The sequence below is a fragment of the Battus philenor genome, unplaced genomic scaffold, assembly GCF_028537555.1.
Source record: "Battus philenor isolate CCGP_79_NKW_IND1 unplaced genomic scaffold, ilBatPhil1.0.hap1 SCAF_8, whole genome shotgun sequence".
Taxonomy (NCBI): Eukaryota; Metazoa; Arthropoda; class Insecta; order Lepidoptera; family Papilionidae; genus Battus; species Battus philenor.
The window spans coordinates 7,837,971-7,856,308 of NW_027181748.1; the positions used below are offsets into that span (position 1 = coordinate 7,837,971).

Here is an 18,338-nt window from a genome sequence, read left to right on the forward strand (position 1 = left end):
TCCCATTTTCGTATTATTGATGAGTGTATGGATACATAACTTATATTATGAGCAGTTAATAGTTAAAATACCGCGATATTTGACCAATCTGTGTTGTCGGTGGATCCGAGACATGGTCGCTTACGACGGGCTACACAAAGAAGAAAGCTCAAGGTAACTCGGAGAGGAATAAAGGGAGCTATGGTCGGAGTCTTACTGTGGGATCGAATCAGAAATGAGGAAATAAGATCATCGGTGTAGTTCTAAAACGGTCCACAAGGTGGACCGACATCATACTTTAGGTTATCGAAAGTCGCTGAATGCGTGCGGTGCAGAAGCGGTCATCGTAGCGACCTTTGGGGAATACCTATGCCTTGTAGTGGACAAGGACAAATATCTACCGACTGAATAGAACGAGGGGAATAGTGAAGAATAAAAATCAATATCATTAAGTTTTTTACGATCTTATGAAGTATAAATATATTTAGGTCACAAAAAAGAAGTTGTTTCAAGTCCTTGAAAAACGAAGAAAAGACTTTAAATGCATTCTCAAGATAAAATTATGGCCATTATTCAAAAAAATAGAACAGTTTACTAGACAACGTTCTGCGTCCGCTATAAAAAGAAAATAGGTTAATGCTCTGTCTTCACTTTAGCATAGTGTTTTAAGTGATTTTACCTGAATTAGCTATAATTAACGAAATGAAAATAAAAAAGAATACTGGATCCTTAAACTTATTTTAAATTGTATGAAAAATTTAGTTCTTTCTGTATAATTAATAAGTTCTGTGTTCAGTAAGGATCATAAACAGAACAGTGATTAATTGTGTACGTTATGAGAGAAATGCCAAAATTTAATTTGATTGAGAGTAAAATCAGATTTAGCTTCCAATATTGGTATCCTTCAATTTGAACAAATGTGCCCTGACCTGCAAAGAGTAAAAAAAACTCTCACGATTTTTTTTGTTATGACTTTCAAATTAAATTTTTTAAATCAATTTTGTTATCACTTAAAAATCATTTACACTATTATGTACTACTATATTTACACTGTTCAAATAAATAAATAACTACAATCATTTTATAATCAAATTGCTTCTAATTATGAAGTAAAAGTGCCACCGGTATTCGATTCGTAATCCCAACGGATATCACAGTTTCGGTAAAACGGTTAAAATCGAGAAATTTACTTACTTTTCAACTTGACTTTGCACTGAGATTTGGTAAAATGCAGCCAAGTACTACGCATTGAATATTTTATGTTCGTTGGAGCCAAACTTTGTTCTACTGAAGCGATTTTTGATGTATAGGAACTACAAACAGACAATAGCTACAACTATATATCGGGGTGTGAATTCTAAATTTTTTTTGAAAGAATATCTTCGACTTTGTATATATGCACTAAGTTTTTAAATTTCAAAGCAATTTTTCAACAAAATTCAAGGTATATATGCAACTAAAGAAGAGTGTGAAACGGTTCTATTGGATATCGGCTATAACAAGTCAATAAAACGTTGAAGTGGAAGCAATCTCTTTTTATGGATCCCAATACGGTATCTTAAAGAAGAATTTAGCTTTAATATGACTATCATATATATGTAATCAAGACATGATTGTAAAGAGACTTTATTGTTTTTAAAAAGTGGAAATGTATATGTGTGAATGTGCTTATCAGAATATATATTCCATACATTTCAATACTTATAAACAATAAAATATCATAATACTAGTATAATACTAGTATCGTAGGCACAGAGAAACTCTGACGCATTCATACTCGTAAACTATTCATAAGTGTTGTACAAACATTGGCTCCGACTGTAAATCAATAGATGGATACGTTGAATGCATAACCGCAATGACGAACATTAGCTTAATCTTAAATATCACTTCTTAGATATTAATTATACAAAGTGTACAATTAAGTATGTTTGTATATTATATATATTTTATTTCATAATTCGTACATAAAAAATTGACATTTTTTCTTCTACCTTTTGGTTTTCTCATGATTTAGGGTCAGTCACCGTCACAATTTTTCTTGGGGCTTTTCTGTATTAAGTTTTATATTATCCGGTACTGTTGTACGCTTTTGTTATTGTGTCCTTTCAGGAAACCGTCCTGTACTCTCCTTTTACCTTTTATATTGCCGGCTCCTTCGTGCAATGTGCTCAAAGCACTTGAGGATTCTACGCATGCAAACTGAGGATATTCGGATGCTTATTTTGAACTCTTCAAAGGTGGACGAATTAGTGTAACACACTGTCCACTAGATATTTAACATTCAGTGCCTACACCACAAGTCGAATGAGTCTATACTTTGCCTCATACGAAACTTGACCTTCCAACATTCGCAGGCGCGCAGAAACATTAAAAAGATGAGGGCACGCGTTAGTTTTACTCTTGGTGGTTCTGTGACTCTGTTTCTCCACCCGACCGACAATTAGACCTCTCTAATTTGTTAAGGCTAATTCGAAAAAAAAAATAAGTTAGTTTCGTATTAAGTTCGGTACAATTTCAGCAAGAATAAAAAAAAGCAAGAATAAAGATATTGTCTTCTGGTTTCTGCACCATGTTGTTTGACTATAAGACTTACAAGTACATAAAAAGTTTTCATACTATCTTCACCTCGTGATGTATTGAAAGTTTGAGTACATTTGTATAAGTAAATAGTGCATCAGGTAGTCCGGAAAATACGATAGATCGATATTTAAACGAGAACGAGATAGATAGATATTTAAACAAAAATACATAAACCATTATGTGTACGTGTACGTATAAAAAGGACAAGAATATCTAAAAAATATAAAGTTGTAATAGTTTTTTAAATAATCGTTTATTTAATTTTTATATATTCATATTAGATTTATTTATCTTTTATGTTTTGGTTATATTATTAGTAATAATTAGATATATAACGTATTATAAATATGTAAATAAAAAGGTTACTTATTTTTAAATAATTGTGCTGCTATAAAAATTATTTAGGAAATAAAATTTCAAGTTTTTCTCACTTGATAAGTAAAAATTATACATTTGTTTTTAAAATATTTTACTATCTCCTGTTATTTCTTTTTAATTACGATATTGTTTGAATCCACAATAAACTAAAATGGAAGAAAAGGGAACGACAATTGATACCGTTATGAGGCAAGATCTTGTTAATACTGTCAAGGGTCCAATAAAAAGATATTGCTTTCAGTCTACTATTTATTGCGCTGTAAACCCAGAGATCAGCTTGTTACAATTCACGTTATAAACATTCAAGTTCGGTAAAAATATACTTCAAACTAATTAAAGATGGGGGATAGCGTAAAATTTTGATTTTGAATTTGTTTCGAATTTTAAGCAATATTCAGGAAAGTTTTCTTCTCGATCTTTTCCTATGTATTGTGCGTTTTAGTTTACACCAAAAAAAGTGGAGTGACTAATATAGAGAAACCACCACTTTGTAAAATTATAAATGCGAATAGTAAATTTAATAAAATAAGGTGCATTTAAATTAAAAATTTTTGGTCTGCATCTGTGCTGTTGCTTTTTGATTTCGCGGGTTTGAGAGGCCAGAGCGTGGAAACTCTGCCTTAACTTTCTACTACCCTCTACACTACGTAATTTAGCTCAAGAGACCTTTCGAGAACCACCGATCGGATCGATATATAACACGCATTATTACCGGATTAGAAGGCCAACCTGCCTTAAACTATTGAAGGGGGCGCTCCGTAGAGAGGCTCGACGCAAGGCCGCTCGTGGGAGGAACCTCGGCTTAGACCATGGGGTCTCCTGCATATGGATGCACAGACCGCGGCCCGCCGGTCGAACATTGGTGGCCCGCCGACAGCAAGAATAATACTCTCGTACATTCGAAAAATATCGAATTCTGATTATTATTAATTCTTTATTGTCTTTAATTACCTATACTTCTGGCGGCCAGCCCGCCATCAGTTCATGATTTGCCCGAGTGGCCCCTAGTCTTAATAAGTCTGTGCAACCATGGCTTAGACTGTCACTTAATAGTCATTCCGACTCAAGAGCGTCTGTGTGGCCAAAAAATAGCTATGATTTGCTACTGCCTGGCTAAAGTCAATACTTGTTGATTATAGTGATCACCTAATTTTATGTTTGTAGTCCGCTCAATGTGATGCTGAACGAATTTCGTAAAACCGAGGATAACATGTCTATGGTTTGTCCGCGTTAAGAATACGGTGAATATTTACTGTAAGCCAGCCTGGCTAGTTACGCATTGCAATCAAACAAAATATGAAAACAAACGTTAGGTTCGAAAATCTAACTTAGAGCTAATTAATTATGAACCGTTAGAAACGACTGGATACTAACTAAGGTCGGCGGACAATGATCATCATTGTTTGCCGCACTGCATTCTTAATGCCGTGGAACTATACTGCTTATTATCTTGGGACTTGAGACTGTTTGTCTCATTAGTCTTTACAACCGGTTCTTACTAAGATTACTATAAAGATCTTTACATAATAAGAAATCTGCCGAAGTGTTATTTACTCAGACTCTCAAAACAATTCTACCACTAGCACATTTTCATACCTCAGACTGACTCAACTTTGAAAGTGTATATTGATGCAATAATCGTTAATATTATATACGAAAGTAATTTATTTATGAAAATAACAGGACAAGGTTTAGATATCCAGGGTAATAATTTGGAAATGTAATAGATTAATTGTATTTTTTTTTTCTATCGAAATACGAAATATTAATAACTTCTGGTAGTGCAAAGTCTGCAGAGAGACTGTTAACAATTATTCATTTAAATTTTTAGTATTCCAAATTTGTAAAAGGTTGTTCTTAATGTTATATCATGACGTTGTTTTTAATTTCTGTAAGTTTTGATTTTTGATAGTATGTATCAACCTGTATAAAGAATAATTGATACCTTTTAAAAAAAGAAAAATGAAAAACATGTTCACAATGCTTTAAAAATATTAAACAAGAATAAAAAAATATAGTTTGAAGTGTTATCTAAGTTATAAGAATTATTGAGTATAAAATGTGTAAAGTGCGAATTCCAGGACATAAGTATATCGGTACATTACCTTATCATGACTTCGTAACATATGCCATGTATATTATATCAGACAATCTGTTGCTTGCGACTCCATCAGCGTAAAATTTGCATGTCATAATCTTATATTACTTTTTAAAATGAAAATGTAGAAAATGGATACCGAATATTTAGGCAATTAAATGGATAGTTATAAATAGTGATTAATTTTATGAACATGTTTTAGTTAAGTATTATATTAAGTCATAACAAATCGGCAATTTTTAAAATTTGGAAATATAAAAGAAAAAAATTGGCAATAATTTAAAAAGTTACTTTTTTTGTAATTTTTTTATAAAAAAAGTGATGAGTTCTAGACATAGAAGCATTAACAGGCTATAGCTTATTTTAATATTAATTAAAATATGGTACATCCTATCAAAAAATAAATGGTTTCAGAAATAATATAGCATATATAAAAGCGTAAGTAAAAGCGTTTAAAAAAATTCGGATTACACCATATTAAAATTAATTTTTATTTACTATCTGTCCGTGCAGTTTTTCAACTAGAAGTTATTGGCTAGTCGCATTCCAATAGAAAAATCAAATATTGTAACATATTTCATAGTGGTCACTCTATACAGATTAATTGGAAATGGGCATAAAAGCTTCAAAGCTTTTTGCTGTCAAATAAGCGGTGCATTCATCCCTTTGAAACTGTTATATCTATAACTCATCATCCGGCAAATCTACGTAAAAAGAAAAAATATTTATTGTAAATAAAATTGCGGTTTCGGCATTATATCATAAAATGTAGCTGAAATTGATATTTATGAAAGAGCCATCTATCAGTTATCCAATACATTACGAAGAGATTTGATATTGATAATGATTTTCAAAAAATCTTTTATGAAAAGCGTTATTTAATAACAAAAACTGAATATCATTACATAAGTATTGTTTCGGAGATAACCCAAAATGTAATAGACAAATTTTTTGGAAACAACATAACAACATATAACTCGTTACATATATGTTTACATATTCCTCCATAGATGTCACTGCAAATATTTCACAGATTTTTTTACGTAAATAAAAACAATTAGTGAATTTAAATGTAACAAACTGAACATTTTTTAAACTTTCGTTTGTTATTTACATTTTTATTATATTATTTTGCCGGATTGCTGTAACTACGGATAGCGCCAAAAGATGACGCTAGTAGTCAATACCTATAGCTATCGTTTGACGCGGGTAGTCGTACAAGAGTACACCTCTCAATATTAAAAAAAATAATCAACAAAGACTCAACATATATAATTGCCAATAAAGTTATTAAATGCTGTAAATAAGAGGCTCGATAGTGTTTCAACTATAACTTTCTTATTTAACATATATGTATATGACACACGTTTTTCAATGACTATTGTAGCAAATCAAATTTTGAGATTGCATGTTTTCCGACATTTAAATATTGTTTATCCACCTGGGTATGCAAATTATGTTTTAGTGTTTGAGGGCTATGGTAAAGAGATTATACAGGGCTATTCATTTGATTGTAAAATAGAATCTTAAAATTCGCGAGTGATAGTATGACAGATAGACCCATTCCGTTAAATTTTAATTGGATTAAAATTTTTTGGATAAAATTAATGAATCGAAATAACATTAAGTATGCGATGTGTTACTGGACATTTGTTAATGTTAAAGCTTTCTTTTTCTAATACAAGTTAAATTTTCATTTAAATGTTCTGTTTTATTTTGACTTCTATTGTATATGTTATTGCATTACACATCAAATTACACAAAAAACCTGTAGAAACTTAAATTTTTTTTGTTATATTATTAGGATTGATTGTGTTGGCTAAGGATATTATTTGTTATATTTTATGGTAGAATAGCGTAATTATAGCAAGCTGTCTTTTTGTTATAACGACACTTTGCAAGTATATTTTTATGTGCAGTCTTGTTTAATTTTAATCAAAGTCTTGCTTTAAATATCCATATTTAGCATAAAAGCTTTGCAAACTTTTATTTCACGATTTTTTAAACAGTACAGTGTTTTATACTTAGTTGCTAGACCTGTTAAAACACATTTACGTTTGAAAATTATTTTGATGATTGTTTAAACTATTATGAATAATATAACACTAAATCAAGAATATGGCCAAAAACAATCTGTTGTTTACTATGCTCTAAAATATGGATATTATCAATTCGTTACGCACGCTGCATTTAATATTAACGTGTATATTTTTTCATAGTTTGGCTATAGGAAAACCTTTGTTTCTTTTAGTTAAAAAAACTTTTTATTAATTGTGATGTCGTGTTTGTTTCTTTACACATTGTATCCGAAGAAATATAATTATACCAGAAGAAATATACACAGAGCCTCTAATACATAAATACAAAAACACTCCAATGAGCAAGTTTATATGAGTTAGATAAGTTGAATTTAGGAAAAAAAATTTTTAAACAACATAAAAAAAATTCTATGGTTACTTTTATATGTAATGAGCAAAAGTCAAAAATAAACAGCAAAATATTTTTTCTCTTTGATTGCCACTTGTAATGTGGTGTAAAATAAAATGGAAATTTTTCCTCACGGTGAAATCGAATTCAAATGAGATTAATTGCGATAATCTCTTTATAATGTCATATTTTGAATCCTGAGCTTCTTTCGTGTTATTTATGGAACAATCAAGAAGACTCAATTAAAATTAAAATTTGTTGTAAAAAGTACAATATATTTGTAATATGTGCTGTTTCTACAACTATAATAAATATATTTGTGATTTGTGAGAACTTAGTTTATGTAATAAAGATATGAAAATGTCGAGGATTTTGTGACAATTATCTATTCTGAGATAAAAAGGTAATCTATCGCATTTAAATAAAGTTCTCTGGGAGTATAATTGATATGAAAATCCTTGTAGATTGTCATATTGTATTTGGACCATGAAGCAGCATTTATGTACTACAACGCGTTTACTGTCATTCATAAGATGTTATTCGTCATTTACTCCTTGAGTAGTCACAGATCTATGACAGGATGATTTGAAAGAGTTAACAAATTTTTATTGATATTACAGTTTTACGCGTGAAATTGTTACGGTCGCATGGTAATATCAACCGATTACTAATGCGATATGTTAAATTGATTATCACATAACCGTTTTGTGACATTCTCGTTAGTATTCTCTATAACGACAAAATGTGGAGTCTATTCTAGTTTTATCTGCATATTGTAGAAAGTCTGAATATCTCAGAGTTATATGTGTTAGAAGATGAACATTAAGAACATTAAATTTTTAAGCGTTGCCCAAAGCCTTATATAATAATTCTATGTACACATGTACGTTCCGATATAATATAATCTAGGAAATTTTACTAATTATGGCTTCTATGAAATTAGCACACTGAACTACACTCTTTGTTGTATTTATAATAGCAATAAAACTCTAATATGCCCTCTCCTTCATGTCATCATCTCCACCCATAGGTAGCCTGGTAAAGATCGCTTCGAGCGTTAAAACCACCTATTTTACCTCTATATAAATTGTTTTACTTTTTTAATATTATCTGTGATGTACAATAAAGTTTGAATCATAAAAATAAATAAAACAAGAGCTAATCTATTACCAGATATACTACAAGATAGACGACAGAATTAATACGTGAAAATGGACAACATATTTCTTAATTAACACCAAAAAGGGTTGCGTTTACAGGAACAGTAGTCTGTCTATATTTATTTAAAATTTTCTTTAACTGCGTTTTAATAAAAAAGGACATGATCATCATGATCATTTCAGTTTAAGCATCACCGGTTGGACATAGGCTTCCCTGTAGACCGGACCCATATGACAGTTGTACTTTTAAATTAATTACGTCTTTGTTCTTGGGGCCTGTTCTACTTTCACGTAACACATAGAACACATCTGCTTTCAAACAGTAGTATGTACTTAATACTGTGATTGAGTATACAGGCATCATAGCTAGTAAAATTGCTGAACAAGTGAGGCAGCACGGTAAGAGAGAATATGGTGACTTTTTTGATTTTTGGATATCTTATTTACTGTGTGAACGCTCTGTTCGTCGTAACAACGCTAAGGGTAGACCCTTAGCGTTGTTACGCTGCTCGGCACAGGAATTATGTTACGGATACATTGAAACTCAACGCTAAACGTTTAAATAGTATTTTATATGATTGTTCTTTCAACAGGAATTAAAAAAGGAGAAGTACAGTTTCAATTAACACTATACTTTTAACCTAGTGCCTTAATAAAATTATGAAAAAAAAAAGATAACAGTATTGACTTTGACACTTAATGTAATGTGATGCACATTTGGATAAATATGTATTTATAAAGATTTATTAAAGAATAACTAAAATATTTTAAGTAAGTTTTGTATGGCGCTGTTATTTAAATTAAAAAATAATCTTTTTTAGGGCCTCGTTGGATATCTTATTGTACCTCAACGAACTATGGAAAGGGCTATTTTCAGATTTTCTCTACAAGTCAAATCGGGAATGAGGAGATCCGTAGGGGAACGAAAGTGACTGAAATAGTCAAGCGGATTGGTAAGTTGAAATGGCGATGGGTAGGCTTCGTAGTACTCAGAATTGCTTGTTAGGGTCTTAAAGTTCCAGAGTTTATTAACAAGTTTGTCCATCGGTCCACCTTGTGGGCGAATGAAAGATAAGCCTGTCATGATGGTGGAAAGGCAGACGCTCGATGCGGGCCAGCGAACTTCTTTAAGTATTATAAACAATGGAAGTGTGGACGTTTTGCAGCTGAAATTAAGAACTTTAATAATATAGTTTATCGTAGTCTTATTATAATTTTAAATAAAACATTTTATGGTTATTTAATTGTATCTAATAAGTTCGTAACTAAATTTCCATGCAAATATCAAACTATTACGATATGTAAAACAGCAATAGAAGACTTAAAAAGGTAGTAATTGCATTAGCGCGGGTGTGTTAGCAAGCCAAAATTCTCATTGTTTACTAACTCTCAATTTTCACGATATCATTGACCGAAATCACATTATGTTATTGCTATGTCATTCGTACCACGGAGCATACAAATTAAACAGCTTTTAGAGAATGCATTTTATAACTGACATGAGGATTATTTGAGTTGGGATATTGTTTATTTAAACAATATTTTATTGTTACTTATATTAACATTATTAACATGTTAATTCGTTTTTTAAAAAGTAAAATAATAAGATGGGGAAAGATCTTTTATCTAAGTCTTTCTTATAAGGAGAATTTTTTTTAAATTAAAGTTTAACAATTACGTCAATCCAAAGCATTTCCAGTGGAAAAGTTACTGCAAATGAGCTGGCCAGAAGGTGCTGAAGCATGGTAATTTATAATGCGAAGCCCATGATTCCACTATCAATCGGTGAGACTAGATTTATCATATAAGAGCGCACTAGTAATTAAGACATTTAGCGATGGAAAAACTATGAGGAATGTCTTAGGAAGCAATTTTTGCCATAAGCTGCCAGCGCTTTAAAACTCTACTTCGGCTATCGCGACTCCAAATGTCTCCAAATGGGGGATATAACTGGTCATGGTATTATTAACAAACATCTCTTTAATTTAGGTGTTACGGACAGTCCTCTGTGCAAGACATACATGTACTACTAAAGTGTACTTGTGTAGTATCCTAGTGCCTTCCCGAGATCGTAGGCGTATGGAGGGTCTGGTTAGATTAGCCAAACCCGGAGCAAAATCCGCGCAATTACGCTTAATAGAGAAAACTAACCTGTTGCGACAAGTTAATACAAGTATCCGTGGCATTTACACCTTGAGCGAGCGAGGAGCTTTCCCTAGCATAGCTTCTTTACAATGACTATCTAAGCTTGGGATTTTCCGCTATGTATTTCATCGGATTTGGTTTCTCAGTCGATTCTAAAGATTTAGAAAGCCGATTACCCGTTTAGTTTTAGATCCCATAGGCAGATTTTCTAGGTATTTCTCCTGGATGCAAGAGTCTTTGCCATCAACTTGGGTTGTCATAACGAGTCTCAACGACTATATTCGTTCGTTTACTGTTACCGGTCTATTAAACGTTTTTCATATGTGGCAATAGACCACACAAATAGGAACACATGAAGCAACGACGAGGTGATTATCGGAGGATGCTGGACGCAGACTTTTTCTAACCTATCTTATTGGAAATCTACAGGGGTGGCGTATGTTAAGCAGTAGACAATGTATGGCTGTGATGAGGATTATATATGACCAAGAAAACATTTCTCGTTCGGCCGGTAATTGGACACCGGTTGTTCCTTCTGACTTGTGATGCTTTGTTATTGCTAAAAGGATACTCGTCGCATTCATTCGCTAAAGACACAGCCGTTACTTAAATTATTCTAGAAATAAAAAAACTTTCAATATCTTCCCCTTAGTATAGACGATACGTTAATTACTTTCTAAGTAGGAGCTCTACCACAATGTTCATAACATCGGGTTTTTTATAAATACACGTGTATTATTTAGTCGATATATTAGGCTGTTTCCGCAATATAAACATCACTTTATACGTCACATATATTGGGCTGGCCTCTTTTTAAGATACACTCGTATAAAGATGATGTAATTTAATGAGAATAAAAGTATTTTGGAGCTGATATTCACCATTTATTAATAAAAATAATCATGATATTTTATTTTAAGACTACAAAAATTCTTAAACAGTTTGTAACTTTAATCAGGTTGATTATAGATGTAAAAGCTTAAAAAGGGTAAATATATAGCTTAGTTGCTGACAATTAACGTATCGTAAACCTTGTCCAAAATCAATAGTTTCATAAATTACAAACAACGTAATGGTAGCATAGTAATAAAAGGCGTTTTCAAAATCGGGATTACTATATATTAAAATTAATTATTGTTTACTGTATGTCCCTGCAAATTTTGAGCTGCAAGAAGTTATTAGTCAGTCACATTTCATTAGAAAAAATAAATTAGTGTAACATATTATAGAGTCATCACTTATAAGTGTAAAAATAGGTATAATTTATTACAAACTTTAAAGCTTTTTGCTGATGACCAATATTTATACACCTATAACTAATCGGCATATGTATTTGATCTTTTTATTTGTTTTAATCGATTTAACTATACGTTTGTTTCTATTATTATTCGTATTTATCATTGCTAGAGAACACTTTTTTTTGAAAAAAAAAATGGTTATTTTACTTTATCTAAGTCTAGTTAATTTAAGCCCGTTGACAAAGTCATATATCGTTCATTTATACGATAATCACGTCGGACTTACTAATAACCTTAGACAGTCAGGATTTATTTTTGGTTAGGATTCCATGTTACTTTTCAAAAACATTTGTAGAAGGTTGTATTTTGTTATTAAATACTAGAAACCTTTTCGGACTGTTTTTTTATTGTATGTCACATTTCCACAACATTATGATTTTAAGGCATGTGTTAAATCGGAAGACATTAATATTGACATCTTCTACGATATTTGTTCATTTTTTCACACTATTAACACGGGTTCCACTCAGCTGAGGTCAAGGTTAATATAGTCAAGGTTTTTACACCATAACATTTAGATATCAAAATGTTTTAATCAGTTATAATGTAACAAATATAGATTAATAAAATTAATTTCTGGTATTTTTATTGACAGTAATGACCGTTAAGTTAAATTTACGAATATTTGTACGAGTTTCGGATTCGAAAAATATTTTTTTATACTTTGTTTAAGACAAATTGGTGTAGGAAGGCTACATTCTGAATTAAGATAAATATTTTGATCTTTGACATATTCTTGACATTAAAATCCAAAAATGGTAATGAAATTTCTGTATTTAAAAACAGCATTGAATGTAAATAATAAGATATGTTTGTCCGGAATAAAGAAAACATATGTATACGTCTTAAAATATATATTTGTCTGTGTGTTTTTTATAATTTTTTATAAATCGGACTCGCTTTGACGTTTTATCGCTATAATATTTTCAAAGTTCTTCATCGCCAGCTAATACAATAGAAATTATAAAATTTGGTGCAAGTTCATATTAAGAAATTAATTAATTGGGTTTAATTGGAGATGTAGTAAAATTATTGGATGACTTAAATGAATTATTATGGTGAAAATCGATCAGGAAATATATAAACTTTATAATATAATTATGATTTTCAATACGGATAAAAGTATTGTATTACAATACGTAAATACGTTATATAGTATACTTTATGACTGCCGGAAGGTGTCATTGAGGTCGAAATCGATCTTAAGGAAGTAATTTTGTAGTGTTTTAATGTGAACATTGATTATAATTCTTTCCAGGCTTGTAACGGTTCTTGGATCAAAACAAAAATTACTTAAAAGTGCTATTAAAACAGTTTGCAGGATTCATTCGAAGCGTTTTTACTTATAAATATCTGTGCTTTGTTTTGATTCCCAATTTTCTACAAAGTGAATTACAATTTTGGTAGCCCGAGTTATATTATAATAACATTCAAATATGCTGTTCTGTTACTATTCTTCTAATAACTTTTAAAAAGTCCATTACCATTATTCCACACATGTCACTTTTAACATGATACTCCTTTTCCTCGGTAAAAATATTTGCATAGAAAGTGAGTTTAAAGAAAAATTATATAACCTACGCATCATTGCCCATGATCGATTTTTTATGCACTTATGAGAATTTTCCCCGATTACAAGTAGCAAAACTTTTATGTCTTGTAACGTCGTACATTATACGATTGTATAGGGATAAACGTTAATAAAGAAATACCATTTATTATGATATTTATTTACTCGCCAAGTAAATATGGTAATTGGTCGTAATTTAAATAAATGATAGCAAACCCAATGTATGGTTTACAACATCAGAAAGAAAATATTAAGACATAAAAAATTTCGATCGTAATCACTAATATGGAATCTTAATCGGACGAAGTACGATGACTCGCCGCAGCTTAGGAATTACTTAAATACATGTAGATTATAAACTGGATTCGGACGAAAAAATATTAAAAGTTTAATTATTTCAAACAATTTTATCGTCACGTTGGGTCATAAAACGAGCTGTAATTAATTATTTTTGTTTGTTGTATTTTCTTTCTTAAATTTTATTCAAAGTCATCAGAATCAATTGTAAAACACCACAAATATGTTAAGAATAATTTTACATACCGGCGAATATTTTTAAATAACTAGATGTTTTTTTAATGACATACCGCTTCTAAAATAGATTTGAAAATATGAATGTTTTAAAATGCTTTGGGAGGGTGTATACTTAAAATCAAGTTTTTTTTCTAAAAAAATATTTATTTCGCTATAAAATAAATTTAAATATCTTAATAACAACACACTCAGCTAGTACTAGAACATCGCTCGCGACAGCACACATTTTTAACATTCAACATTCAATCCTACAATATTCTTCTAAATTAAGTTAGCTCTTATAATGAATCCATTATCTCCTTGTAAAACCAAGGATTAAATAAAACTAAAGAGATCCGAAAAACCGCAGTAAAACAGTTTCGAATAATCAGTCGAGTAACACAACTGTCACCTTGAATTAAATACTGCTATGATATGTGCATGAATAAGTCTAACTATGATCCATTAGACTTAAACAAACACTGTACTTATGCTCACTTGTGGCTTTGGTTTTGTAAATAAATTTGACGCTGTCTTGATGATATTGAGCAGTGGCCTGAAAGTGGAGCTGTCTGTCGGGTAGAAGGATGCCGGCCGCTGGTACTGCAGCTGGTATTGATTGTAATACTGGTTACTGAACTGGTAGTTGTAGGCTTGATTTTCCCCGGTGCTGTCGGGAATGATATTCGAGATGTAGCTATTCGTGTTGTCGACCGTTTGGTAAGTGGACGTTGAGGTAAAACTGGTAGCTGAAAATAAAATTAAACAGTTAGTTACATCTTTTATTTAAGTGTTGCGGTCATATTACAGAATGTAGGGTATGAAGTAAGATACTTACAACAAAGGCCTGAATATTTCTTCGATTTCGAAAGTCCATAATTACTGCAAGACGGGTAACCCTTTTCGTAAGGAATTGACCCTATCACATTGCCGCCTGGACCGTAGTTACAAACGTAGAGTCTAGTATAGCCTTTAACGTTATCATAATAAAATGTGAAGCCACAGCCAACGTGAGAAGTTTCCCCCCAAACCAACTGTAACAAAAGAAAATAAAACATTTATTATTTCGTCATATTGTGTATACCTTTAAAGTTTTGCATTTCTCCAAGATGTCAATTTCGAATAGTATCGTCAAATAGAGGGCAGTACAGTTAAGAGAATTATTGAGATATTACGACATCACGAACATTTTTATCGAAAGAATTGCTATTGCACATTTATTCTTCTCTGATCATCTTACTGGTTATAAAAGTAAAAATATATAATTTCAGCTTCAACAAGTTTGTACACATATATTTTTTAAGGTCCCGTTATTGGTGGCTTACTGGTGTGACAGGAATATAAATCTTTCTATTTTCACCCTCGGAGAGAGACTATCATCTTTCACAACAACTCTCTTTCTTCCCTCTTTCATCCTTTATTTTTTATATTTATTCTTACAGCATTGATTTACATTAAAAATATAATATGGACAAATATATTGCAGAGTATATTACTCTACACCAACAGAGAAGACGGTATATTTAATATAATAATGGAATGTTACTTGAAGCAGATAAAAAGGTAAATATACTGCTACAAATACGATGTAGTTATGACAATATCAATAATCTAACAACTTAACGTACGATGTTGTGACTCAGAACTTTAAATGGTACAAAAATAATGTAAACGAATAAACATTTACATACTTGGGAGTAATGACCCGTGCCGTGACCACCGCTAATAGGTTTGAAGCCATAAATGCGGACTTCGTCGAACCATGCATTGATTTGCTTCATAAAATCGGGTTGAGAATCAGATGGGTCAGATGGGGGGCGGGTAGTCCATGTGGCTGCGAGATTCTGACCCACAGGAAAACGGCCGACATCACGTTGGGCGGCTCTATCATGGGCGGGAGTACAATGGTCGGCCCAATGCTGAGCAGTAGCTGCCAACTCGTCATCCCATACCTGTTTAAAATAATAATTTTAATGTATCATTTATCGCGTAAGGAATAACAATGTATTAACCTAATATTTCACAAATAAGAATACTTAAATTGTTGTAAATTACACGTAAAGTTATACGTCATTATTGCACCTTAATTTTGAAATAAAAAATGTAATTATGTTTTATGAAGAGGTATATCAATAATATGTAAGGTTCTTTAACATTTAATCTATTAATAAAACATACAGGTAAATTTTGTATTGCTAAAAACGTAACCTTGTGTTTAATTAATGTGTACAAATATAATTTGAAGTGGATTCATTATTTGCTTTAAACATGAGAACATATCAATCGTGTAAATATTATTATTATATAATATAACCAGTAATAGGAACATTATTTTACGGATTTAAAGTAAACGTATTAAAAGCTTTTCAATGTGTGGTATAAAACATGATGTAACATTTTAATTTTCAAAACCACATAACGACACGATCGAAATATGAGACTACTTTAATATGTATAATTTATTTCAATCTTTAATTTATGTTTATTTTGCTATTAATAAACGTTCCATTCTACATTTCAAATATTTGTACAAATATGAAGAATGTTAAATATTCACAATGTATATATATATAACTTACCATCTCCATCATATTAGCTGCAGGAGGTTGACTGGAAACTTGACCCAAAGCAACTGACTGTCGAAGCCGGTTGTGTGCATCCACAATTGCTTGTTTCTCGTACTCTGTCAGTCCCCCAGATTCTGAAGAAAATAGTTACATATATTAATATTATCTTATTATTTTTTCATTGTTAAAAAATTAGAAAATATTATGAACGCTCTAGTGAATTCATAAGGATCCTTACAATTTCATAAACTGTGAGATTTATTTAATTTATTAGTGCGTGTTACCAAGGGTATCTATGTCGATAAAATTTTACGATGTAGTTTTTCAACTAGAACTAGTATGCAAATAAGTGATGACTAGTTTTACTTAAAGCCCATTGGTTTAATCCAGACTAGGTGGCGACGAAGAAATGAATAATTAATTGAAAAAATTGAAGAAATATTTTATTTTTAATTTTTCATTGTGATATTATTTATTTCAAACAAATGGCGCTAAGAAATGAAAGGAAACGATTGCAATAGAGCAGAGCTTACATACGTTTATTATTAAAAGAAATTTTTTTAATAGATATCAAACAAAACGACAGCCTGTGTATAGGGTAGGTCTAAGAAAATAAAATTAGAATAAAGTCATAAAACATAAAAATTCAACTTACTTATTAAATGCTTGCCGGGGCCACAGCTCTCTGTAGTTGCGAGAAAAACTCCCAAAACAAATATCACTTGACGAATCATTGTACGTTTTGAGTTAGTTCACAACACTTGATTAAAAATTATATTTCACAATTAAAGTTGAGATTCGTAACTAAAGCTGTCACTTATATTTACGAAACATCAATGATCTGTTCGCCGGTGATCCGCTGCACAACGTGCTGCGCGCTCTCCGGATTTTAGCAATCTGTACGTGAGGCTTCAGGGCGAGCGTTTAAGTACTCGCTGCTGGGTTACCATGGAGACACGCTGACGCCGCTGCCTGCTTGCCGTCATCGCCGCACAAGCGCTCGCGCAAGACACACGCTACTTCTGCAAGACCCCTGTTAATTTTGGCTTTGTGTAATCTTAAGGCTGTCTTCTAATTACATTACAATTATTTACATTTTATTACACATTTATTTAGGATTATTAGTTACAAAATGATCGTGATCGTGCAGTGTGGTCAGTTACGAAATAAAGAAAGGTTTAAAGGAACATCTTACGGTCACTTTTTATCCGCTGTAATAATTTAAAACTCATTATACCGCAACCGATGGCTGTCAATGAAATCGAGTTCTTGTGATGTGTCCGAACCAAACGTGGAAATATGTTGACAGATATTGGTCGAGGCGGAAGTGGTTTTTGAGTGAAATTATAGGCGGCTAAAAATGAGGAACGAAAAATATTTAATCAACCTTTTTTCTGTCAAAGGTTACTTAATTTTACGGTTCCCGGCTTATACGGAAAATGGTTTTATTCTGTTAATTTGGTTTAAAAATCTATCTTACAAACTACTTTTATTTATTAACTCCAAGTCAAATGTGTAGTTAGAGGAGAAATATGTGTTATGATTGAATGATAGCCGATATTTTACGTATTTTATAATATTTTGTAGCAGCTGAAAAAAACACAATTACAATTGTGATTT

At 31.4% G+C, this 18,338-nt stretch overlaps 1 protein-coding gene across 1 annotated transcript; it reads right to left on the reverse strand.

The window, feature by feature from the left end:
• Window positions 1-14,309: 14,309 nt before the first annotated feature.
• Window positions 14,310-17,601, reverse strand: LOC137931603 (venom allergen 5-like). The gene is made up of 5 exons (XM_068775052.1): window positions 17,374-17,601; window positions 16,731-16,852; window positions 15,843-16,103; window positions 14,990-15,185; window positions 14,310-14,900 (listed from the first exon to the last, which is right to left on the reverse strand). Exons 1-5 carry the CDS (start codon window positions 17,450-17,452, stop codon window positions 14,623-14,625), a joined length of 936 nt encoding a protein of 311 aa, XP_068631153.1. The 5' UTR covers window positions 17,453-17,601; the 3' UTR covers window positions 14,310-14,622.
• Between the last annotated feature and the right edge of the window lie 737 nt (window positions 17,602-18,338).